The sequence below is a fragment of the Podarcis muralis genome, chromosome 12, assembly GCF_964188315.1.
Source record: "Podarcis muralis chromosome 12, rPodMur119.hap1.1, whole genome shotgun sequence".
In the NCBI taxonomy this organism is placed as follows: Eukaryota; Metazoa; Chordata; class Lepidosauria; order Squamata; family Lacertidae; genus Podarcis; species Podarcis muralis.
The window spans coordinates 41,595,646-41,623,322 of record NC_135666.1 but is presented as its reverse complement, the minus strand read 5'-3'; the positions used below and the strand labels follow the sequence as shown (position 1 = coordinate 41,623,322).

At 41.0% G+C, this 27,677-nt stretch overlaps 1 protein-coding gene across 2 annotated transcripts in view; it reads right to left on the bottom strand.

The window, feature by feature from the left end:
• Positions 1–2,907: 2,907 nt before the first annotated feature.
• The window catches only part of LOC114607241 (ubiquitin-conjugating enzyme E2 E2), a 119,657-nt gene continuing 94,887 nt past the window's right edge, over positions 2,908–27,677 (bottom strand). For both annotated transcript variants that reach the window (XM_028750249.2, XM_028750248.2), the window contains 3 exons: positions 10,248–10,380; positions 6,946–7,093; positions 2,908–3,674 (listed from right to left, as the gene is read on the bottom strand). In XM_028750249.2, coding sequence (XP_028606082.1) covers positions 3,577–3,674; positions 6,946–7,093; positions 10,248–10,380 — 379 coding nt within the window. In that variant the 3' untranslated portion in view covers positions 2,908–3,576. The remainder of the gene's footprint in view (positions 3,675–6,945; positions 7,094–10,247; positions 10,381–27,677) is intronic.

Sequence of the window (27,677 nt, the reverse complement as noted above, 5' to 3'; positions counted from 1 at the left end):
AGTGTTTGTTTCAGAGAGCACATTTAAGCCAAATGGCCGTGAAATGACAAACAGACTGACATTAGTCCCCAAATATTTCCAATCATCTTTCTTGTACAAGGATTCCTGTGGCCCTAGTTAGTAGATCTTGCTTAAATTTTCTAGAGCTACCTATCAAACTGATTCAAGAAGTTCCCCCCTTTGAATTTACATTTACCAATGTAATTTACCAAGAGACATATAAAATGCAATCAGTATTAGAACAAGATTAAAACATGCTTTACATTTTAAGGAAGTAACAAGATAATACTGCACATATATACTTAAAATTCCTGCAAAAACTGTATTACTTAACAATATTTTATACAAAGTTCCTTCTCTCATTCTTCCTCATCCTGAATAAGACTAGTATTAGTATGATACAAGATTCTGGTATATTAGGGTCTTATTCTTGTGTCACTGAGCTTACTTTCACAGAGGTAGGTAAAGGACTGCAGCCTTAACGTATGTATCAAGATTTACTGTACATCTATAGGAATGGTTTTTAATGTTTTAGAGTTTATAGGAATGATTGTTTTATAGTTTGCAGAAATGGTTTTTGAATTTGTATTTTTTTGTACTTCATTTCACTTTTGTATATTTATTTTAAATTAAGTAAAATTATAACATTGTGAAATTATAAGAGGCAACAAGCTTGCATCTGTAAAACAAAGACAATTTAAATATCAATACTGGAGCTTATACTTTCCAAATCACAACACCCACTTAGCTGAGTATTTTCTTCCATACTGACATGTCTAAAATTAGCTTGAAGGTCAATTCTGAGTAGAAATAGCCTTGCCACAAGTACCCTTGCTGGAAGTGTTCAGTGCAGTAGACTTGTTTTTTGAACAGCACAACAAGGATTTAGTAAGGACAAGTGTTGCTTTTAAAGTTTAAAACACAATCCATGGGGCAACGGGCGAGACAGCATAGACAATGCACACTCAGTGCAAGTTTAGCGTGCAGCGCACAGCAGTAAAAACCTCCTGCATCCAAGGATGGATAAGACCAAATGTACAAAGCTGTATATGTGGGTTGAACATAAATAGTGCTGTGCCCTGTGCTTGCATGGACAAAGATTTCACAGCTATGTCTGAACTTGGGTTTCTTTCCTTTTATCCAGCTTGTAGGCAGCATATTGTTGACAACAGACAATATTTTGTTTGGTTCTGTTCCTTCTAGTGCTCTGGCGTTAGAAGTGCAACCCGTTTCCACTAAAGGGCTGAGCTGTCCCTCCACAGTTCCTGAAGATGCTTGGCAGTGTTCTTTTTTCATCTTCCTTCAAGTCTCCCTTGTTACACATTTGTGAGCACGCCTTTTTATATTTGCTTCTTCGGACTTTCCCCCCCTCTTACTGTTCTTCATGGCATCATCTATACTAAAAGCTGTGATCACAGGACACCTGTACTCACAAACATTTCCTCTGAAAAATAGGTTGAATTTGAGAAATTTGCATTTTTTGAACCAGCAAAAAATTTAAGCATGCTAACATTGTGCGTTCAGGGACCTACAAGGATTGCAATATGATTTCAGTGCTGAGGATGCAAGTCAGATATGCATTACAAGTCACTTGCTTCTTACACCGGGTTTATGTTGTGGGAAATATGCAGAAATGCCTATACAGTTGTACTTTGGAAGTCAAACGGAATCTGTTCCAGAAGTCTGTTTGACTTCCGAGGTGCAGGTTCCGATTGGCTGCAGGAGTGTCTGAAATTTTCAGCTTCTGAAAATCATTCAAAAACTGGAACAATCACTTCTGGTTTTCGATCCTTTGGGAGCCAAAACGTTCTGAGTTTACAGGCGTTTGGCTTCCGAGGTTCCACTGTACTCAAACCACCACCTTAGAACCAGTCCGCTATGAGCAATCTTACTTTGTGGAGCACTGCACTGACTGAGTCTTCCCCCAAAAGTTATTTCTACTGGGAAAACCTTGTGCAAAATGAGCTTTTAAACTGGCTTGCTGTGAACTGCGTAAAGTTGAAAGTGCATGTTAAACGCGGATCATTTGCAAGTGACCTGTGTGTGTGTGTGTGTGTGTGTGTGTGTGTGTGTATATATATATATATATATATATATATATATATATATATATATATACACACACATACACACACACACACACACACCTTAGATGAGCCTAGAGACAAGGTGAAACAGTGCCAAGCTAAAGAGCTGTGTTTTAGGAGAGCTGCTGATTCTATATAACTGATAAGCATAAAATGACACAACAAATTACAGTATGCTCTTCGACATGAGCATATTTTGTTTGATATAAGGTGAATGATATAACCTATATAGTGTTAAGATATTGCTACCTACAAAAAACGATTGATCCTTTTTTTTAAGATCCAGTGTAAGCTGCCATGTGTTGTAAACCTTGATAATGTTGTGACACATACTGTATGACAAGAGATTTGCTTTGTTGTGAAAAGTGGAACAGTATGAACAAATTTTATTACAACATAATTTACGCATCCCATTGCAGATCGAGAGATGTTTGCAAGTGCTAATCAAGTAGACGCCATCCCAGATAAAATCAGGGAGTATGTCAACAGCGATTGCCTTTTACATAGCTATTGGAATTGCTTCTTGTGAACTGGGTATTGTAGGGCAGTGGAGACACCTCGGATTTTAACCCTGCCAATGTCATCCTGGAGATGATGATCTTTAACAAAGGACATTAAAATTGGATGTGTTAACAGTATCGCTGTGCTACCCTTTTCCCATGGCAATTGATCCACAAATAGCATACTGGAGCTGGCCCTTAGGGGGAAAAGAACAACTCGGAACTAAAAGCAACTGTAGATTATTTAGTTTTATGCAAGTTCAGAAACATGCGGAGCTGACCTGGGTCCACTGCACAAAGAGCATTACAAGAAGTGCATGTTATCAGCCACAGTGTTTTGTTTTTTTTATTGAGTGCTTTAATAATACAAGTGTACATCAACTGATCCACAGTCAAGAGTGGCAGGTCCCTAAGAAATTTACAAGCACTTTTCTTTTAAGTAAATCAAAATACGTATCATCTGGTTCTACCCAGCAGCCTAGTGTTTGGGAAAAGAGCAGGCTGGTGTTAAAACACAGTCTTAGTAATGCACAGTGATTCTTAAGTTTTATGCTTTTTTTTTTAATACAAAACCGGTTCCCAGTAACATGCACCCACCATTAAAGACTTCCGTACAAAAAAATAACCCTAAACACTACATTTAAGTAGAAACAATATATAGTTCTGAGTTTTGTTTGCTTGTTTTCCCCCCCAAAGACACAACAAAGAAAAAAAAATACATTAATACAAAGCTTTGTGACAAAGCTCTATACTATTACAGCTCCAACATTCCTTGCACTGTAACCCCAAATTCCCAATCTATATTTTAAAGATACAGTTTTCAAGTTGAACGGAAAATAAAATAAAATAAAAGAATAAAAATAAAGGGGGGAAGGGCAATCAACTTTGTCACAAAATGCTTCCAAACGTAATAAAAATAAGAAGGGGAGGGCTATTGATGCACTTGGTGAATGTGCTTGCACAGGTCCAGCATGTTCCACAGCAGATTCCTATGTAGCGTATCTCTTGGTCCATTGTCTGGCCATTCTGTCATGCTCTGCTCTGTTTGTCATATACTGAGTAGCAATACTTCCAACCAGGGGGTCAGCTGCAAAGGGAGAAAACCAGTCAACCAATTGCCATGCTCTAAGTGAATTGTTCACTCTGGCCACAATGCAAAAGCAACAGCACCCATGATGCCAGATCTGAATGTTAGAATAAAGGAATAACACTGACTGAGAAGGACTGTGCCCTATCATCTGTGCCACAGACAGAAACCAAACTGACCCCCCTGATTCTGAAGGGTGTTCTAATCACAGTACTCCATGTTACATGCAGTTTGCAACAAAGGTCTCTGGAGCAGGAACTAATCATCTTCTACGTTACTTTGCAAAGTGCTATGCAAACTTATGGTACACTGTCTACAATAAATAATATATATCTGATATGACCCAACCCTACTTGCATTTCTGATGGGCAGATAAATGAGACAGCCTTCATTTGGATGCAGGAGTGACTCGTGGTTTCATGGAGACATCAGTGCCTCGCCTCTTTACTAGCAAATGGCGAGATGCAGTTTGGTGGGTTTAGGAGCAAAACTTCCACTCTTCCTGTCCTAATGCAAACCCAGTGTTTTCCCCCCACCCCAAGGCTCCCTTACCCTTTTTGCCATAGCAAAATTTGAAGGCTGAAATACCAGCAATCCTCATGAATGCACCATTCACTCCCATGCAAAACTGTAAATGGGACCGGAGACAAGCTATCTCATTCTCATGGCGTCACTTTTTTCAAATTAACAACAACAGCATTATTAATAACAATAATTAATAATAGTAATAATAATAATGCAGATGCTATCATTTTATAATTTCTTATTCCTCTATCACAACTACTTCATTTATTTCTTCCGCCAAGGTAGGAAGGGGGGGGGGAATTATTGTTCAGCTGATTTGTTTTACTTCTTTCCTTGTTTTTATCCTGTATTTTATTCTGTGAACCGCCCTGATATCTTATGATGAAGGGCTGTATATAAAGCTAATAAAATAAATGAATAAACCAACACACAGCAATAAATCCACTGAGTTGTTAGCAAGAATCAGAAAGCAGTTAGGTACCGCAACTACAATTTGCTCCCTGGTGGTGCTGACACAGTTTACAAGTCAAATCTCACGACGCTTGTTTAAAAGGGACGAGCACGTGCCTGCCTTGAGTGATCAGAAATAAAAGGCTGGCGATGTAAAGCCAGAGAGGGAAGATCTTCTCCTCTACATCTTTTGCAGATTACCGCAAGAACGTCAGAAGTTTCAGGAGCAAATACCTCTTTTTCATTTCCTCGGCACGGCTTGCTTGAGAAGAACAGCGGTGCTTGCCAATGAAGCTGCAGCTGTGCGTCAAACTCAGTTTAATCACTGCTATGGCTGGAGGTTAATTAGCTGCCATTCTTATTACTATTTGTTGTTCTAATGAAGATTTGCATAAATCCAAGCCTACTGGGTAACGGATACATGTCGTCCGCCCCCCCCCCCCCCTGCAAGGGAAAACCTGCATGTTTTGTATTTATATTTTTGTGGAAGCACTCGCTGCTGCCTTTCCATTTGACCTGATCTGCTTCTGCCCATTAGATGAGTAGTGAACAAAGAGCAGAAGGTTGCTTATCATTGCAGGGCCCCCGCCAGGTTTCTGCCTTTAAAGTGGGCTGGGGCAGGCTAAGATGAAGGGAAGACAGAGGGCACTGAAAATTGCTTCCAGCTGACAGAGAACAGAGAACACTCTCTCTCTCTGTGTGTGTGTTTCTCTGAGATGTGCCTGGGGTATTCTCAAAGCAATTCCCCCACTGAAAGAAAAAAGGTAGTCAATTTGCTTCTCCGTGTTCAAAATCAGATTACAAAGCATGACAAATCTGACAATTTGTTAAAATTGCACCAGACCTATACTGGGTCTAAAAGAAATGGGCCTAAAGCCAGAAAACAGCACTGCCAGGAATTTTTTAAAAAAATAAATAAATAAATAAATTCCATCATGCCAACGTGAGTTCTCCCTTAAAAGTCCCTGTATGAATCTGTTTTGGTTTTAAAGAGGAAACACCATCCCATGAATGCGCAATTGTTATAAACAAAGAAATGATCCAGGCAAGAAAGGAAAAATTCGAAGAAAGCATTTCGTATGAACTTGGCATTAAGTGGTCGGATAAACCAAGCTCACACCAGCCGTAGAGTATTAATTCCATCACTTCCTATGAGCAGTTTAAACGTAAATTAAGGATTGAGAAACTTATTTCACATTACATGGAGGCTGCATTTTTAACATTTTAATATTTTACTGTTTCAATATTTTAATGTTGTTTTTTAATCTTAAGTTGTATTCATTCAACTTGTTTTATTATTGCTTGTTAGCCACCCTGAGCCCGGCCTTGGCTGGGGAGGGCGGGGTATAAATAAAAATTATTATTATTATTATTATTATTATTATTATTATTATTATTATTATTATGGAACCCCTGGCTTGGATGCTCACTCCTCCCTGCATGAGCTCTGTTTAGTTAGTAACTTTCTCATTTGCAGCAAACCATAACTTGACTTTGTATCCCAAAACAATAAACTATGGTTTGTGCTCACCCTGCTAAACCAGGATTGTAAACCAGGGTTGATTCTGGTATGCTGCTGAACATCAATGCATCATTAAACTATGTTTTGCTGCAAATCAGAAATTAACTATTTAAGTAGGATGCACAAAGAGAGGAAGAAATTGAGGAGAGTGTGCGACGCCTGAGCTTGTTCCCTGGTGCCAAACCATGTTTGAGCCATGGTATTAAATTAAGAGAAAAACCAGGGTGGCTGAATCAGCAGAAAATCTTTTCAGTGCAAAAAGCAATTCAATTGATTTGTCAGTGATTTTCCCTCAACACTAGATAGAAAAATCAATAGCTGCTATCTTTACCATCAAAACGTATGAAGTTCTTATTACTGCAAATAAAAATATGTTACTGACTTAAATAGATTTCAGTATTGATAGCAAAACAGACAAACTACTCCATCTATTAATATTTTTGACAGCTGACACTGAATGAATAGGGATGCCACTCCCCGCCTCCCTACACTTTAACAGAAGCCTGAAATGTAACAATTAAGCAGGAAATGTTTTCCCCAGCATGCTCAATTTCTGCATGCCAGATTTTTGTTAAAAACACAGTAGCAGGGCTAGGCAAAGGCTCAACTCTATGAATGCACTCAGCCTAAATTGCATTCATTACCTGCAACACAGGTACTTTTGGTTAAGCATTTGCTAATCTAAATCACTGTAGTAGCTTTTCATAGATAACTGAAGATGTAAATCTGTTATATCACCATCCAGCTATATACAGTTCAGCGCAGAAGTCTTACCAGGGTTGCAGTCTGTGAGAAGTGAGCAGATGGAAAGAAGGACTTTAGATATGGTTAATGCTGGACTCCAGTTGTCTTTTAAAATATCCAAGCAAATCACTCCTTGACTGTTAATATTACAATGATAAATTCTTGTCCGGAATGTGACCTGGGGAAAACCAAGAACAACTGAGTAGATATCAAATATATCTTGCTATCTATAATAAATCAAATATATACTTGCTTCAAACTGTTTTTTATTTTGTGTTTTAATGTTGTAAACCGGCCTGGGATCTTAGGGTGAAAGGCAGGGACTAAACAAACCAACAATTATCCACGCTAATAAAGATTTCCACTCCATTCCATCATATAAACAAAGAGCTATCTAATTTGTCCAAGTTCTGGCCCTTACATAGTCAAAACAGCACCATTCTCATACAAGAGGGAGGTATCAGCAGGCTTAAAGGTACCCCTGCCCGTACGGGCCAGTCTTGACAGACTCTAGGGTTGTGCGCCCATCTCACTCAAGAGGCCGGGGGCCAGCGCTGTCCGGAGACACTTCCGGGTCACGTGGCCAGCGTGACATCGCTGCTCTGGCGAGCCAGAGCCGCACACGGAAATGCTGTTTACCTTCCCGCTAGTAAGCGGTCCCTATTTATCTACTTGCACCCGGGGGTGCTTTCGAACTGCTAGGTTGGCAGGCGCTGGGACCGAACAACAGGAGTGCACCCCGCCGCGGGGATTCGAACCGCCGACCTTTCGATCGGCAAGCCCTAGGCGCTGAGGCTTTAACCCACAGCGCCACCCGCGTCCCTATCAGCAGGCTTAGGGGGACCCTAATGTTTGTAGAAGTAGAAGCAATTTTTAGAAGACCCCCCCCCTTTCTCTCTCTCTCTCTCTCTCTCTCTCTCTCTCTCTCTCTCTCTCTCTCCCTCTCCCTCTCTGTGTGTGTGTGTTGAGGGAGGAGTCAAAGCAGCCCAATACAGTGGTACCTCGGGTTAAGTACTTAATTCGTTCTGGAGGTCCGTACTTAACCTGCAACTGTTCTTAACCTGAAGCACCACTTTAGCTAATGGGGCCTCCTGCTGCTGCCGCGCCGCCAGAGCACAATTTCTGTTCTCATCCTGAAGCAAAGTTCTTAACCTGAAGCACTATTTCTGGGTTAGCAGAGTCTGTAACCTGAAGTGTATGTAACCCGAGGTACCACTGTATGTCCTGAGTGTGCTTAGCATGGACTGCTGACTGACTGTTGACTGGAAAAAGCATAAAAACAGGTGGGTGGAATGGAAGAGAACATGGCTCTCTGCACTGTGGCTGGTCCCACATGGTATCATAGAGACCTGATTGGCTTGAACAAGTAGTTGGGCCATTTTGTATCACTGGACCCAAGCATTGGAATACGCTTTCAGCAGAGATATATGCTGACTTTCAGGTGTCTCCTGAAGACCTTTTGATGCTAGCAGGCCTATGCAGCTATTTAAACTTTATTGATTAGCCAGTTTTCTTAATGATTATTTTATATTGTTTTTATGGTGCTTCCATAGAATCATAGAATTGCAGGGACCCCGAGGGTCATCTAGTCCAACCCCCTGCAATGCAGGAATCCTGTCCACAGCTATCCCTGGGTGGGCTCAAACCACCAGCCTTCTGGTTAACAGCCGTCGTGCCAGTTGCATACATTATTGTACACCACCATGATGTTTCACGGGAGCTGGCTGACTATAAACATTTTATAAAGAAGGAAATATAATATAAATATTATAATCCTATACAATATGTTTTTTATTTGTGTATTGCTGCTTGCTTTCTATGTCAGTATGGGTCTCGTGTTGTAGGCATGTGAGTGGGTCGTTGGTTGAGGATATGAGACTGAATTATGGGGGTAGTTGCAGAGCGGATCGGAGGCTGTGTTAGAAGAGTGAAGTCTGAGTATCTTATGTAAGAGTATGCTTGAGAGGAACTGAGTGGAATGCACTTTTAGATGTAGTTACATTAAGTTGCGTTTGTGGTTGTATAGGGGGCTGGGAATTTAATTGGATTGCCTTGCTTAACTTTATGATGGATTGCACATATGTTGGGTTGGGAAGAGTGGTTTTATTTTTCATTCAATTGGTTGCTAATTACGTTGTTTCAAAATGTGGAATCTTTATTTTATTTTTTTATAGATGACTTTCATTTGTGATGTTTCATTTGTGATGTTTTAGAAGATATTTTGATGAGTTGTTAATTATGTTGTCCTGAAATGTGAAATGTTTATTGTATTTTTATCGTGGATGTTGTTTTAGGAGATGCCCTACTTACCTGTTAATTGTGTTGCTTTCAAAATTATTTTTTAGTATTTGATGTTTATTATGTCTTAACATATGCTGGAAATTTCTTATATTCTGTCTGAATAAATATTTACATAATTTAATATAAATAATACAATGCAATATGAATAGTGCAAAACCGAATGTAGATTAAATTAAAACGGGCCGGGGGGGGGGGGAGAGATAGTTTTAGCTATCCTCAAAGGCGTAGTTTTGTATATCCTAGATGCTGAGTGACCTTTAGGTTCTTGCATGACGTGGTATAGGACAGACTTACACTTTTCCACAAATCCTCAACTCCAGACAGTCTCTCTATAGAATCAAGAGATGACATTGTCAACTCATAATTTGTGAACTCTAGTTGCATGAAACACCACGAGGTCTTCAAATGGGATTTGACATTGCCGGCTTTTAAAACAACAAAGAAGTAAAGTCTAATACATAACAACCCTAACATCGCAAATACTTTTGAAAGCCGTTTTTTTATTTCCCTCCACCCCAATTTTGGAAAAATGCCAGAATCTAACCAAATTTTAAAACATTTCCCATCTGTGATCACTTGGACAAACTCACAGTTTTTGACTTTATTTCTTGGAGAACTTCCTTAAACTATATACACAGTACAGTGAAATCTTATATATGTCTATTTGTAAGTAATTCCACTGTGTTCATTGGGTCTTGCACCCAGGGATTCATAAGACTTCAGCCTTAATATTTAAAAAATAGTTATAATGAAGGAAAGAAAGGCAAACCATGAGCAATAACCAAGGTTTGTTCTTGAAATATTTGCCAATTCTGTATAATGAGATTGGATTCTGGGTCTTTGACATCACCTGACAGACATCAGATCATAATGGTCATCATTTCTTCATATAATTTTAAAAGCAGTTATGCACCTTTATAAGTATTTTGTTCATTTCCTTTTGTACATAATACATTTCTACACGTGTATCAAGATTGGTTCTGAAACTACTTACTTTTCAGTATAAATTATTAATTTTACTCATCCCTTACCTTGGGTGGTTTAAAGGGATAGTCTGGTGAGAAGGTAATATCAAGAAAAAAAACTCCTCCCTCATACACAGAACCTGGAGGCCCAAGTATAGTTGATCTCCATTCATAAATGTTGTCTCCCTTAGGTCCAGCACTGTAAAATAAAGTAAAGCATATTTAATAACTGAAAAATAACATTTGTGCAGCACATCAGTTATATTTTTCATAAGTATTGTTTTCAAAGTGGATTAGAACTGAAAATAAATCACATTTTTGGACCTGTTTATAATTTACTGTGTATATGAGGTCATTTTCTGTAGCCTAAAGTAGGTTTACCCACCCCCAGAAACAGTTGTTAGACATTCTGCATTACTTCACATTGTCATTCACATTATCAATTTCTGTTTCATTTTTTAAAAAAATAAAGAGACCAGTTAAGACATTCTCTATTAATGTACCTTGTCATTCACCTTATCACTAGGTGGCATTGTAATAACATTACTTTGGAGGATATGCTACCATAAAACTTTGGCACCATGACAAACAACATTGTTTCTGGACACCTAAGCCATTCCAGTAACAGATGACTTCTTTATTCCTTAATTACGACACTATGTATTGAAAGTAAAAACAAACACAAAGAAAAATGATTTTTCTCTGTCTCTCTCATACATATTATCAACTAAGATGTTCCTAATGTACACAGCACATAAGCACAGGTGGCAGGCATCATGACAAGCAACATTTTTAAATAGATATCTAGATCATTCTAGCAACAGAAGGCTACTGCAGCCCACAATTATTACATAATGCACTGAGAAGCGGAAACTAAGCTCAAGAAAGAATGCTCAGACCAGTTAAATTATGAAAGATGTTGTCTGTAATAAACACAGCTGCATAAACCAAATCCATACACACCTTACAAACTCTTTGAAGAATTCTGATTATCACAACTTACATCTAAAACTCACGTTCTTGTAATAAAAGGTAAAGGAAACACAGAAGTAGGTTTAGAAAGCAGCAAATTCTCTCTTTCACACACACAATTATGTGGTAATTTCAGTCTAAGTATCAAGACTCTCCCTTCCCCAAGTTTACACTCTGAGGGCAAAAATTTAAGAAACAGCATAACTTGTTGCTAATCTCGCCCCCCCACAACTATGCACATTATACACATTACATACAGCCAAAATATGAAAACCACAGCCCTATGAATCATAACACATTGCTTTTTTTGGAAAAACCATCTTTATTTTTATTTTATAATAAGCAATAATGAGATTTTATCTGTAATAATGAAAAACATTCAAAATACAGGAGGTGCAGCAAGAAAACTGCTGGCACTTTTGCAATGCTAAGCAGGTATGGTTTCAAATTGGATGGGGAACCCCATGTTGAGATTCTGGCATTGCAGGGGGTTGGACTAGATGACCCTCAGGGTCCCTTTCTACTCATTTAAACCAATGAATACCCATGCTGGTTGTGGCTGATGGGAGCTAGAGACTGATGGGAACCTGGAGTATCACAAGTTAAATTATACTGTGTTTCTGATGGATGCTTTCACTTCTGATACTACTCACAATAGACAATTCTAGCTGTAATTCTATTTCACTATAATAATTCCTATAAAATATATACAGTGGTGCCTCGCAAGACGAAATTAATTCGTTCCGCAAGTTTTTTCTTCTTGCGAGTTTTTCGTCTTGCGATGCACGGTTTCCCATAGGAATGCATTGAAAATCAATTAATGCGTTCCTAGGGAAACCGCCTTCAGACCAGGTCCGGGGACAGTCTCTCCCCCGACCTCTTCTGAAGGCTGGGGGGGGGGGGGACAAGGGCTTCTGAAGGCTGGGGGGGGGGCTGGGGGGGAACAAGGGCTTCGCTGCCGACCCCCAGCATTTTAAAATCTCACCGGGACACGGGGGGATTTTAAAATGCTGGGGGTCGGCAGCGAACGCTTCGCTGATCCCGGGATGGCAGGCAGATCTGCACCGCCATCCAGAGCGGGGCGGGACTTAGCACCCCGCTCGGGATGGTGGCGCAGATCTGCCTGCAGTCCCGGGACGGCAGACAGCTCTGCGCCGCCATCCAGAGCGGGGCGGGACTTAGCACCCCGCTCGGGATGGTGGCGCAGATTTGCCTGCAGTCCTGGGACGGCAGACAGCTCTGCGCCGCCATCCCGAGCGGGGCGGGACTTAGCACCCCGCTCGGGATGGTGGCGCAGATCTGCCTGCAATCCCGCGACTGCAGGCAGCTTTGCGCGGCCATCTGGAGCGGGGAGGGCTTCGCCCCCGGCTCCCGATGGCCGCGCAGAGCTGCGCTGATCCCGGGACGGCAGACAGCTCTGCGCCGCCATCCCGAGCGGGGCGGGACTTAGCACCCCGCTCGGGATGGTGGCGCAGATCTGCCTGCAATCCCGCGACTGCAGGCAGCTTTGCGCGGCCATCTGGAGTGGGGCGGGCTTCGCCCCCGGCTCCCGATGGCCGCGCAGAGCTGCGCTGATCCCGGCACGGCAGACAGCTCTGCGCCGCCATCCCGAGCGGGGCGGGACTTCTCTGCTGTCCCGGGGAGATTTTAAAATGCTGGGGGTCGGCAGCGAACGCTTCGCTCCCGCCCGCCAGCATTTTAAGATCGCCCGGGGCAGCGGAGAAGTCTCCGCTGTCCCGGGAAGGCAGGCGGGGGGGAGCAAAGACTTTTGCCCCCCGCCGGCCTTCAGAAGAGGTCCAGGACCTCTTCTGAAGGCCGGCTGTGGGCGAAAGTCTTTGCTCCCGACCGCCAGCAATTTAAAACAGGTCCCCGGAGATTTCCCTATGGGCTTTCGTCTTGCGAAGCAAGCCCATAGGGAAATTCGTCTTGCGAAGCGCCTCCGAAACAGAAAACCCTTTCGTCTTGCGGGTTTTCCGTCTTGCGAGGCATTCGTCTTGCGGGGTACCACTGTAGTGACATTTGCAAGGACAGTGTTCTTATGAAAAACTAACATTTGTCTACTTTAGGATTCATGCAAACTTGGGTCTCCAGTTGTTTTTGGACTACAACTTCCATCATCCCTAACTAGCAGGATCAGTGGTTAGGGATGATGGGAATTGTAGTCCAAAAACAGCTGGAGACCCAAGTATGGGAAACCCTGGTCTACTTCCAAGCTTTTCAGACCAAGAACCTGCACTCAATCCCAAACTGAGGTACAGTAATACCTCCGCGAACATCTGTCTTGTCTAGCGTCCATTCCGGTGAATGTCTGCAGTAAACCCGGTAGTACCGGAATGGGTTACTTCTGGGTTTGCTGCTTGTGCATGTGCGGAAGCGCTAAATCGAGCTTCGCGCATGCGCAGAAGTGCAAACCACTCCACGCGTGTGTGCAGACACGGTTCTTTGCCCAGTGTCCTTTTTGGCTAGAGCACGGGGCTCCGGAATGGATCCTGGCCGCAAAACGAGGTGCAACTGTATTCATTTTTTAAAAACCCCAGATACAAAGAAAGCAGGTGTCCTATATTTTTAATATTTCAAACTGAAGAATTTTTTTGTAAAGAGTGCTTTTCATGCAGGGTGAAAATACCCATAGAAAAATATTCCTTCTCTCCCCTTTGGGAGAGAGGGACATAAATTTAATGATATCCCACACAACCTCAGAGGAAGAAAACAGTGAGGGTGTCATTGGTGCAACACACGTCAAATCTGGGCAAGATCCAAGTATCCAGTTGAATATCAATGGTTTAAACCAGGGATGCTAACTCTTTTCAGCCTAAGGGCCACATTGACCCACAGCCAACCCTACGGAGGTCACATGATGAAGCAGGTTTGGCCAAAGTGCAAAGGTCTGAAGTTATCATTACTAGTGTATCCTTAAATTCATTAGGTTATCAGTTCATTAATTCATTAAGGAAAACCGTCTCCACACACTTCCTCCATTGCAAGCCAGAGGATCCTTTTCATTTACTACTTATTAATGAAGTATGTGGGATGTGGGTGGCGCTGTGATCTAAATCACTGAGCCTAGGGCTTGCCGATCAAAAGGTCGGCGATTTGAATCCCCGCGACGGGGTGAGCTCCCATTGTTCGGTCCCTGCTCCTGCTATCCTAGCAGTTTGAAAGCACATCAAAGTGCAAGTAGATAAATAGGTACCGCTCCGGTGGGAAGGTAAACGGTGTTTCCGTGCGCTGCTCTGGTTTCGTCAGAAGCGGCTTAGTCATGCTGGCCACATGACCCGGAAAAACTGCGGACAAATGCCATTTCCCTCAGCCAGTAAAGCAAGATGAGCACTGCAACCCCAGAGTCGTTCGCGACTGGACTTGACTATCAAGGGTCCTTTAATGAATTATGAAGAATTTGTGCACCCAACTCCCCCACTCTCCCTCCAATAATTTATGCTGGCTTCAGCATAGGGGATGCTTACTGGTAGTTCTCTCTTTTTTGAAGTTGCCACCCGTTTTTTAAAAATTGCTGGCTTGCTCTGCCCCACCCCATAACCATCCCTGATGCCTGCCGAAGAAATACGATCTCCCACTGCTCTCAATAAGTGCTTCTAGCTTTGGTTGCTCTCAAGAATGATTGCAAGAGATTTTATCTCTTTAGCAGGCGTCAGCCTGCAGAACCTGATGGACGCAGACGTTCTTAAGGGCTGCGGAAGTGCTCTTAGCAAGGAAGTAGAAGGCAGCTCTCAATATGAAAGTGGTAGCTGCTGCTTCGAAAGGGGCTGCAAATGATTTTAGGGTATTTATCCACCCCCCCAACCATCACCCCCACAACTGAACATGCCAACAAAAGTTTTGGGGGATGACTAAACATTTTCTGGGCAACTGGGTATGGTTTTCCCAGGAGAACAATTGTGGCTTACATATTCAAAAGGTTATTTTCCAGTTCTGACTAATCAGAACCACTGCTTATGTGGTCAGGAAATCCAAGGTTTCAATCACATAACTTTTTGAACAATCTTGGGACAGTATTGTCACTGCGGTGTTGGACTATAATTTGGCCCCATAACTGAGCTCCTGATGAAGGACAGGCAAAAGGCAGCCTCATTATCTAGTGTCCCCCGTCCCCCCGCTTCAGTCTTAATGCAGTAACTCTGCTGAAAGTCTCCCAGAGAACCTGGTTACATTGTGGCCAAAAAATACTGCATTTTTAAAAAAACAAAAAACACAGAACAAAGTTGACGGTTATTTTTTTAAGTAAACAAAAAACAAGTCCTAACAACCTCCTAACAGAATGTGCTGATTTTAATTCCTCTTCTAAACAACCTGTAGTCCTAATTACTAAAATTATCATTAATTTTGCTATTGATTTTTGTGGTCCCTGCTTGTACAGCTACCACCACTCTTTACTCTCTGCTGATATCCAAGGTACAAGGTTGTTGCTAATGAACATTGTGAAACTGTATTCTTTTTCTGGAAGTGGAGGGGAATATGCTTTAAAAACAAACAAACAGGAATCAGTAATCAGTAAGTGTAATCTACCTTGATACCATATTTTTATTTAGTATGTAATTAGTAGCAGGATTTTCTGCTGCAATGTATACTACACTAACATTAACGGAGAATTGTCTTTTAATTACTATAATTCAAGATTGATGAATAAAATATTTATGTCTAAATCATTATTTCACTTTGTTCCTAAGTAAAACCTTCTTCTAGTTGAAAGATTTACAATATGCCTCTAGCTTTGTTGTCCACCACGATAAATGAATAATATCAGATATTATTGTCAGTCAAGACTAATGGTGGTTCTGTTGCGAACTGCTGCTCACTATTATTCAGCAGAAAGAAATAAGATTCGATTTAGCCACAATATGGCAATATATTTTCAGGGCATTTCTTATGAAATAGTATCAGCTACAACTGTAATAATACTATTGCAATAATGTAACAATAAGCAGAGTGTAAAAAATAACTATATCCAGAACAGATGAAGGCTTTTGGCTATGTTCCATGCCTTGCAATATAACCAAGGCATGCAATTATCACATGGCATCATGTCGTGTTCAATGCTCAACTATTCATTTTGTGTGCTGAAAGTTAATAAAACCCTCTTAACTGTTATTCCTTAGGCTCCCTTCAATAAAATATCCAAGTGCATGATTTCTTGCATATAACTGAATGATGACTACTGTTTAAAGCAGTGTATCAGTTCATTAGTCATGGTATCTGCATTAATTTTCTGTAATAGCTGATAACGTTTCACAGATTTCTAAATGGCATACTTTACTTATAAAGTGCGATGCTGATCTTATTGTATTATGAAATCTTTTAAGGATTAGAAAACATAGCTTTTATTTTAAAGGGAAAACTGGTCTGTTTATACAATTGAAACAGACACAGCATTGCCATTCATTCGCATCTGACAGTGTCTATATCGGGAAACTAGCTGCCAAATGGAATTTAATTTACCCAGTTCTCAGTTTGCATTAACCTTTGAGTAATAAAGTACAGCTGAGACTGCTATAAGAAATAAACTAGTGAATTAATAATGAAAGAGACTTCTGCCATCCATGGAAATACCAATCACAACTTGACTGGGAAGGTTTAATTGTTACTGAACCAAAAAGGTGGCTAACTGTACTCTTTATCAACCTAAAAAAAATGGATGTGCCACAGCCATAGCACACTTTCTAACCATGCCTAAGAAGAAAGACCCTGTAAACAAGAAATAATGGAACACAGCAAGCTGCCTTATAGTCCAGACTGCCAGGCAGGGAATATTTTCCAGCACTACCTGGAGATACTAGGAACTGAACCTGGGACCTTTTTTGTGCAAAAGTGATGCTCTACCATTGAACTATGGCCCCCTCCCCCCAATTCATATATAAAATATAAGAAGTGAAATGCACAGTCCTTCAACATCAGATGGTCAAGCTAGTATTTTTCCAGATTTTCCATGATATAATTACCAGGAAAACTACCTAGTGGTATTGTAGAGAGAAACTTGAGAACAAAGGAATTAGATAGGATAAGTCACATTTTTCAGAATCTGTCTTGTTGAAAACCCCACTTATCTAATTTTAAGGAAGCAGCAACATTTATTTATTTGTTATTTTTCTTAAAACAACAACGTTCTCCACCATACATGTTTTGGGCAACTAAAGGTGAGGCCTGGAGTAGGCAATCCGAAACAATGTTAGAAACTGAGATATGTAATGGCACCTTAAATCTAGGTTATGATCGCCACAGCGGAATGTCTATTCACCAGGGGGTTAGATGATCTCAGTGTCCCTTTCAATGCTACAATTCTATGACCTCAACTACATTGCCTGACTGCATTTGTCCCAGTATGCAAGAAGGAGAAACACACACAGTTGAAATGAAAATGGTATTAACTATGGACTAAGACAGAGGCTTTTAAACTGTGGTTGCCAACCTGGTGCCCAGAAATCTCCACATAGTCACACCTGGACCTGCGCCAATAGCAAAATGCACCTGGCAAATTTCAAACACTGATCCAAAGATACCAAATATAACATTCTGATTCAGGGATTGGGACCCTGTGGCCCTTTAGACTACAACTCCCAGAGTCCTTGAGCACTGCCGACATTGGCTTGGTCTTGATGGGATTTATCCATAGGTTCCCTAGTTGTGTTCTATTTCTGTCTTTTCTCAATCCATGTTATCGCTGAAAGAAGCAAAGTACGGTAACTGGCATAAAACATGCCTTTAAATATGCTTGCTGTTTTTCTTGCTTCTCAACTTTCCTCCTCAAAGCCTCAATGTTAAATGCAATTAAAGGCTTCTACTATTTGCCAGTTCTGTCTGCTTCTCACAGCCCACTTATTGTCAGGCCCAGCAGGGAGCTGCTATTAATTGGCAGATGCTGAAACAAAGGCATGGTCCAAATAGGCAGAACTGTAGCACAAGATCTGTTGCTACTGCCTTGGGCTACACTCTTCCTCTGGCTTTGATTTGCTTGCTCCAGCCTGACCTTGCAAATCAGCATTCAAGGGCCCAGGGGCAGGGCATACTTCCAAACAGGTAAGGTTGAGGTTGGAGTAAGGCAGGGGCATAGCCAAGGACAGCTGGGTCAAATTCAGGTAAAGCCAGTAAAGCAGGCCTGGTTGGACCAGACTACTCAAAACTGCTCAGCTTGAAAAACCAAGTATGGGACAACAGTTATTGTTTCCTTGGGTCACCCATTCCAGAGGGGCTTCAGAGCAGCAGTAGTATCTCTGGGCATTATATGAGTGTGGCTAAATTGCAGAAGACTTCAGCCCAATTATTCCATCTGCACAACAGCTGCCCTGGTGGCAGAGTCCCATGTTCCAAACCCTCAGCGCCTTACACAGATATTGTGGAAAACCAGTTGCAGCTGCAGCCAAAGATCTTAGGACTGGAGAGATGGTTGGTAAATGAACTTTGGATGAAGGAAATGCTAAGTTCCACACTGCATTTCATCCTTAATGCTCTGGTAAAGTATATTAAGATGGAGATTTTTAAAAAAAGTGTCGATGCCTGGTAAACTGGTAAAGAGGCCAGGATTGAGAAGAGGAAACCTGGAAGTGTGTGTGTGTTTGTAGTGAAAAGATTATGGATTCCCACTTTATACTGGCAACCAAGAACTGAAGAGCAACCCCCTCTCAAATTCTAAGTGTATGGTGGAGGTTTCAGTGGTTGAGTAGTGAGAGAAAAACTCTGAATGTGATCCAAGATACTTTCTTTTCTTCCCATATTTGAAGACTCAGCCCTGGTACTGAAAATATTGGGCTCCCACTGTCTTCCAAAGCAACTACTCTATTCTGAACTTAAAAATGGAAAGCGTAATGCTGGTGGTAACTGAGGTGGGCCCAGGGTATCTTAGGGAAAAGCTACGCTGTTATTAATGTCCCCATAATTTCAACATAATTTCAACAGCTAAGGAGTTCCTTTGCATTTGGAGACCCCCATATGCTCACAAGTAGCAGGGTTTTCCTGAATGATTGACTCTGGGACACTTGTCTGAAACGAGACCTGCTGCCAGTCACTGTAAACAATACTGAGCTATAGGGACCTACCTCTGTTTAAGACATCTTCCTGTGTTCTTGTGTAAAAGATTTTCAGTGTTTCAATAATTAATCACTGAATTCATTAAATGCATTTAATAATTTAGCAATACAAATCAATACTAGTACATTTGCACATGTTTCAAACAGTCCAGTCCTATGAGTATTTATCTGCACCACAGAATTCAATGGGTAAACATGCTTAAGATTGCACTGAAGCTTTCTGTATATTTTAAAGTTGCTACAGAAGAATTCAAAATAAATAAGCTCCATTCAAAAAGCAGATAGCAATGATTAGCACCACACTTTTTCTTTTGCAATTAATAATGCTTCATTTTCTTCTTTAATGCTTTTTCACAATTATTAAGCCATTTATACACTCACAATCCCCAAGGGAGTGACAAGACACCAGGCTTCTCCAGAGAAAATTCCCATATGTGCAAGTCCTCTGCAGGAGAATAATTCTATCTGCTTTAACGCAGGAGAATTTAATTGCTCTCTTCTCTGTGTGGACATCTGCCGAATATGCTGAAGCTCCAGCATTTTATATTTCATGTGATTTATACAGCCATTCAATGCTGATTGTGCTGGCGAATAAACCACAGACCTCAGTGAAAGCAAAGAATCATCTCAGCATTTGAAATGATATTATCTTTCAATAGACTGATTCAGATGGACACCAATTTTGAGAAAGGGCAAGCTAATCCTTCTAAGACTGAACTGTCCCAGCTCTTATGTGTGCTGTTGCTGTCAACCTCAGTTAAATTAATCAATTTCAGTAGCAAGACAAAGCTCCCTGCTGTAGATCCAGCTGGAAATGGCTGAACCATAAAGATAAGTCGGTTCATGTAAGCACTGATTAAAGAGTTTAGATGTATCCTTCTAATATTTAGATTGCTCCTTACAAGCTGCAACACAGAATGGAGAGTGTATATATAGCATGAACAGGCAAGATTTTGTATCAGCAATGACTTGTCAGAAATTGCTATCTACAGCTACACGTCTCATAAAATAGATGATATAATCTATTATATATTATATTGTATTCACTGGGGATGTTGAAATAGCAACAAACTGTGGTGTGCCAGTTCCACACATTAATAAAGATTGCAGTATACTGCTGTCTTGCAGGGTAACCCTACTAAAAAATACCATGTGGCTATTTTAATAGCAAAATACACATAAACAAATACAGGATTCAGAATGCTGCCAAAGAAGCTGATAGGCTAGTTTTGAGAAAGCAGAAGCTTGCAGTTTCCCTCTCATCTGTCTGCCTCCAACCATCCTTTCACACCCGCCACTAATTCTAACACTATCTGAGAACAAATAAAAAGAGGTACTAATGAATAGAGGTGTTTACAATAGTAAACTGGGCATAATGGTACCAAGACCAGGGGTAATGAGAGTTCTTCTGGGACACGGTAACAAAAGGGGGGGGGGGACAAATCACCCAATGCCGATTGCAGTCAAGCATTCAAGTCAACTCTACTTAGCAGAGAAGCTTCTGCTGAAAGAGCTACACCTTTGCTCTTTGCTGTATCGGTAAATATTGAAAAAAGCACAATGCTCATTACTAGCAAATGGAAGGTCACCTACAGTTTCAGAATTGCAGTCAATGCTACGTTCTGTTTCTTCCCTACATTCCTAAATATCCATACACTATGAGGCAAATTCTCCGTTTTTTTTGGCAATCTCATTGACTGATAAAGTGTATATTTAACTGAGGAGTGGCCCTCATTCCCTCAAAAAGACTGAGAAATAGGCCAAAACAGGGGGTGCACATACTAATAATAACAACCCACTAAGACATCCTGAGCAAGGAAACAAACATTATGCACCAAGAAAAGATTGGGTCCATGGCCAATATAAAGACCTTCTGTGGTGTATACAGGTCCAGACTGCAGGTGGGATGGGTACGCACCAGAGTTAATAGAATAAATCTTTGTAAATCATTGAAAATAAATGCAATTTTATCTTAAATGTAGCTACCTAGGTTAAATATTTTCAGTTTCGTCAATGGGCTAGTTTCTACATCATGTGAAACCAAAGCATGTATTAATGCAACCATGTAAGCTCTCAGGGAAGAAATTACAGCTACTTCACTCCTCTCTGGTTGTTTTGCTCCTGCGCTGTGCTGAGTTGGCTGGCTTTATCAACTAACCCCAGACTTGAGATTTTGCTGTCTCCAGTTCTCTCCATGAGCTGTAAACCAAGAACATTTTTTTCAAAGCTATGGCTTGACTTAAAATGCAAACCAATGCATTTTAAGCTAGTAGCTTCTTGAAGAAAACCCCTGCTGGAATGTTACTTATCCAAGACATCACTCAATAAATATGTGTGAAAATTAAGATTAGCAAGCTATGTAACTGATTGCAAACGGTCTCCACAGAACTGCATTTTAAAATTTCCCTTAACTGATATGTATTTCCCCTAGAATTGACAATGACAATGCTACAGATGTTTATTTTAACCAGAGCTGTAATTTGTAGAAAAAATTACCACCTTTTCAAATCAGTCAGTTGGCAGTTTCTTCCAGAGGGATTATCATGGAATTAATCCAACTATCAGGTAAATTTAAATATAATATATTCACTGCTGATACCCAAATAAAAAAGGAAAGCATATGTCAAGGCAAAATATGCCGATTTCAGATCAACTCCATGTACATGATTGGCCACCAATCTTTCTTTGCTTGTTTTTAATGATGTTCTCCAGTCCATTTTGGACTGCATATGAAATAACCATTATTGTGTCTATGTTCATTATTCACCAGAGATTACAAGAACCAGAACCAGGATGACAGCAGGGAGACAGGATTTCTGCTAAAACATGATTAGTGAACCCTGTGGTTCTCCAGGTGAATCCATTATTGAACTAAAACTCCCATTATCCATGGCCACTGGCCATATACTGTACAAAAGGATCAATAAATTGTGGATCAGTAACTTGTTAAGAAAAAGGAAACAGAGTAGGAATAAATGGATAGCTCCTCCAATGTTGGGATATGAAAGGGACCCCTCCAAAAATCTGTGCTTTTAAACTTCTTAATAAGTGATTTAGGATTATGGGTGAGCAGTAAGTTAGCCAGAATTGCTTGACGATACTAAATTGTTCAAGGTGATTAAAACACAAATACATTGTGAAGAGCTTCAAAAGGATCCATCCTTTTGGCAGGAAAATGCAACTCAACATAAAGAAGTATCAAGTGGTGTATGCCAGGGTAAATGAATTGCAATTTCATATATATCCTCATGGGATCTGAACTGGCAGTGACTGGCCAGTAATGAGACCTTGGGGTTGTAGTGGGGAATTCACTGAGGATGCCGACCCAGTGCAGCCGCTGTGAGAAAGCAGAATTGCATGCTTGGATCATTAGAAAAGGAACTGAAAACAAAACTGCTGATATCATAATGCCCTCATACAAATTATGCAACTGAATTTTGAATACCGTACAGGTCTGGTCACCTCATGTAAAAAAGGATATTGTAGAGCTGGAAAAGGTTCAGAAACAGATTACCAAAAGGATCAACTCCCCTATGAAGAAATGTTGCATGATTTAGGATTTTTTAGTTTACAGAAAAGGATATGGAACAGAAAATAGAAAGTAATTCTTTGCATAGCACATAAAGTATGGAATTTGCTTCCACAAAGGCACTGATGGCCATCAACTTGCATGGGTAATAATAATGATGATGATGATGATGATGATGATGTTAGGGCAGGTAGAGCCTCAGTCGGCTATTAATAATGTTAGGGCAGGTATCATCTGCATACTGGTGGACACCTAGCCCAAACCCCCTGATGATCTCTCTCAGCAGCTTCATATAGATGTTAAAAAGCATGGGGGAGAGGACAGAGCCTTGAGGCACCCCACAAGTGAGAGCCCAGAGGTCTGAACACTCATCCCCCAACGCCACTTTCTGAACACGGCCCAGGAGGATGGAGAACCATTGTATAACAGTGCCCCCAGCTCCCAACTCCTCTAGATGGTCCAGAAGGATGCCATGGTTGATGGCATCAAAGGCCACTGTGAGATCCAGCAGGACCAGGAAACAGCTATCACCTCTGTCGCTAGCCTGTCGGAGATAATCAACCAGCACAACCAAGGCAGTTTCAGTCTCATGATGAGGCCTGAATCCTGATTGGAAGGAATCCAAATGGCCCACATCTTCCAGGCGTGTCAAGAGATGCTCAGCAACCACCTGCTCAAGTTGCCCAAGAATGGAAGATTTGAGACTGGGCGATAGTTGGTCATGAAGGTTGGGTCCAAAGATAGTTTTTTAAGAAGCGGTTTTTAAGAAGCTTCTTTAAGCGGGTCTGGGAAGACTCCATCACAGAAGGAAGCGTTCACCACCCCACAGAGCCGATCATCCAGCCCTGCCCAGCTCACTTTTATAAGTCAGAATGGGCAAGGATCAAGAAGATAGGTGGTTAGTTTCACTTGTCCAGGCAGCCTGTCCACACCTTCGGAGGTAACAGATTGGAGTTGATCCCACATAATTTGACTAGACAGGATTCCAGCACTCCGCTGCCCCAGCCCTGCTCCCACAGTGGCAGTGGAGTCTACCTTTTTCCGAATCTGAGCAACTTTGCAAAAAACTTCATAAGATCATTGCAAGAGATCTTGGGGTTCTCACCTGGCCCCGATGACAACAGTGGTTCAGCTAGATTGTGAACCACCTGAAAGAGTCTCCCACTGCTATTTTCTGCAGATGCAACAGAGGCGGAAAAGGAGGTCCTCTTTGCCGTTGCTATCGCCACTTGGTAGGCTCGACGTTGAGCTCTATCCAGTGTTTGGCCCAATTCAGAATGAGTTTTCCACCACCAGCGCTCTAGCTGTCTCAGCGATTGTTTCATTGCCCTCAGCTCTGGGGCTGACCTGGCTCCATGCGATCAGAGAGGGCTCATCGGAGCCAGACAGTCAATAGCCCTGATTAACTCTGCATTCCAGCGGAGGCCATCAACATGAGATAAAATGTCCCGTACCACTCTCTAAAAAGCATTTGGATTCATTAAGTGGCAGGGGCAGACCATTAGGATCGGTCCCACCTGCCTGCGGAGTGCGGAGGGGGGGGGTTTAGAAAAACTCATGGAGGTAAAGGCTATCAATGGCTACTGTCCACTACGGCTAAGCCCTGCCTCCGTGTTTCTGAGTATCAATTGCTGGAAACCACAGGAGGGGGAGAGAATTACTGTGCTGAGGTTCTATTTGCAGACTTCCCATAGGGGCTTCTCATAGGGGATCCATCAGTTTCCTCTTATGCTCTTGTACTTTATGTCTGTTCTGTATGGCGTTACAAACCTAGTGCTCAGAGAACAAATGTATGGAAAAATCTGCAACCCTGACTTTGTGGCCAGAATGGAAACATGAGACTTGATCCAGTATTTCTGTGCCACACCTAAAGCAAGTAAAAAAGAAGCAGTTTTTATAAATAAAACAGTGACAATATATCACTATTGCTATTGCATTAGGAAAGTAGGTCAATACCAAACACACAAGGTTTCTCTTCCCCTTCCCTCTTGAGAGTCATCTGAAATTAAATAAAATTAGAGATCAGCTCCAAACAAAAGTTTTGAACCAGTACAAGGCTTGATGTTTTGTCTACATATAGTCGTCTGCTTTGGTACATGATCAAACATTATCAAAGTGAAGCTTTTTTAGCAATTAAGTTTTGTAAATATTATTTCATGGATTTCATTATTCCAAGACAGTGCAGTATTTCTGCCAAGAAAGTAGTTTATTATTATATCAATTTGATAGGATTCTGTTTAATTGTTTTGACCATGAGTTTTGTTTTTAAAGTTCAGCAGTTCTTTCTAGAACATCAGTTTGGATAGTTGGAAATGAGCCAGAGGCTGATGGGGGGACATGGGTGGCGCTGTGGTCTAAACTACTGAGCCTAGGGCTTGCTGATCCGCAGGTTAGCGGTTCGAATCCCCGCAACAGGGTGGGCTCCCGTTGTTCGGTCCCAGCCTCTGCCCACCTAGCAGTTCAAAAGCATGTCAAAGTGCAAATAGATAAATAGGTTTCCATGCGCTGCTCTGGTTTTGCCAGAAGTGGCTTAGTCATACTGGCCACATGACTTGGAAGCTGTCTGCTGACACCTGTCAAGCTGTCTGCAATATGAGCACGCAACCCCAGAGTCGTCCACGACTGGACCTAATGGTCAGGTGTATCTTTACCTTTACAAAATAAGCACTTCCTTGAAATCTAAGCTCCCATTTTTTTCAGTGGTTTAGACTTCAATTTGCTATCTAGTTCCCTGGTAGTATACCCCAATGAACTCAATGGAAATTACTTTTGAGTACCAGATTTCACTGTAGAATACTATGCATATATTTAAGTTGTAAAGTGCTGTGTGATTTGTGTAGAACGCAGTATATCATCTAAATTAATAAATTAAGAAAATATAATCTATTTTGAGAAGCATAACAAGATGTGTAAAGGATCCTACAACTCATTAAGTATGCCACTTTTGAAATTAATTTTAATAATAAAATCATACTCATATAATTGTAGAGTTGGAAGAGGCCAGAAGGGTCATCTAGTCCAACCGCCTGCAATGCAGGAATCTTTTCCCCATCGTGGGGTTTGAACCCACAACCCTGAGATTAAGAGTCTCATGCTCTTCCAAGTGAGGTACCCATTAATGCCCACAATTAAGATTTGAAGCACTATTAAAGCTTAACTTTAATTTTGTGAGTAAATGAAACATTCCACATTTAACACAAACTGGGAAGAAAATCTTTTCATACTTTCAAATATAGTTCTCTCTCTGTGTGTGAGGGTGAACATTTCTGTTATTACCAGTAGAATAATGCATAATATAAAAGATTATACCCTGGGGCATATTGTACCACTAGTAGATAAAAATGGCTGAACTCAGCTTTAGGGGAAAGAAGAGATTGATAGATGAATCCCATTTTCTTTAAGGATAGAAAAGACCCGGAGGATTTAAATTATAGAGGTCTACTATTCTGTTAAACACAGGCTTGAATGTCTTGCCAAAAATTGCTGCCCTGCACTCTGAATCTTTACTAGAAAAATCTATTTATTCCAATCAAACAGCTCTTATTTATTAAAAAAAAGTGCATGACAGCTTCTTCACTGTGTCCTCTTGGAATGGCTGAATCCTCTACTTCAGTATCTCATGATGCAGCAAATACTGAGACTCAGAGGTGGTATTGATCTTAGACAATGAACTAGGACATGTACGAACCAAGAAGAAATTGCTTCTCTATCCCCCGTCCCAGTAAGGAAACTAATGTTAATGACCCGTTGCCTTATCAATGGCTAAAGGTACCACAACTTCATGCAGCCAGAAAAATACACTGTAAACTTCCAGGCTGGGGTGGTGTGGTACAGCAATACTGTAACATGTGATGGGAATGTTGTGCAAAACCTGGGTAACTTCACCATGAAACCTTTCCTTTTTATTATGGTATATAAGTTTATGGTGATATACTGTCAGCTGAGCCTGAAAGTAGCATTTGCAAGCTGTATGTGGAACTGTAATGTCTATTGGAACTTTGTTTTTATATATTTTACAACTTGCATGCTTCTGTGCACAACTGAAACTTCACAACCTTGCTGCTGTGTGGGTAAGGATGCATACTTGGGTGAGGAATGTGGAGTAGGAGGGGGGAAATAAGCGCTTCCACAATATCACCCGGGTTCTGATAAACTATCCTGTGTATCTTCTCACTATATTTATATTTGCATTATTGAAGGCTTATCTCATCCTACAATCATAAAACCACTGATTAGATTGTGAACTATCAAAAGAGCTACTTCCTATTTCCCTGGGACAACGTAAAATCCCATTTATGAGCTTCACTGAAGTTTTTCTGATACAATGTCCAAGTAAGGTTGCTTAGGATCACAGTCTGCATCTGCTTTTAATGTTTTTATTTGTGTGTTTTTACCCTACACTGTTCTTGCTTTGTATTCTACCTACACTCAGTCGTACTGGAACTTTTATCTCAGCACAACATGATATCCTTCTGTTTAATAGAGAGATTGAAATGGCAATCAATCGCACTGAATGTTTTTCTAATCTTGCTTATCGCTTTTAGCCTTTCACAATCTTTGTGTCTATTCTTACTGCTAAACCACATCACATTGATAAATCTCATGTAAGGCTTTAGAAAATATTTTCCTCCCTGCCTAATAAACTATTAAGATAGCATCTCCTGTTCATTAGGGAGGCAAGCATTCAGGGCTTCATATTGATGGATCTGCTTAACATTTAGTTATAGAAAATATCTGTGTCTCTTTCTGACTGGTGGCAATAATGGGTAGCCAGTCTGGAGATTCAGCTTTGGTACTAACTGTACCACCTAGGACCACATGGGAGAGGTTGCATGCTAAGCCATATTAATTCCTATGAATATGAGCTGCATTAATGCCTATGGTGGCATTATCACATTTTGTCTTCCTTACCTTTTATTCTAAATGAAAAGCATGTTCCAGGAAAACAAAGCAGATAGA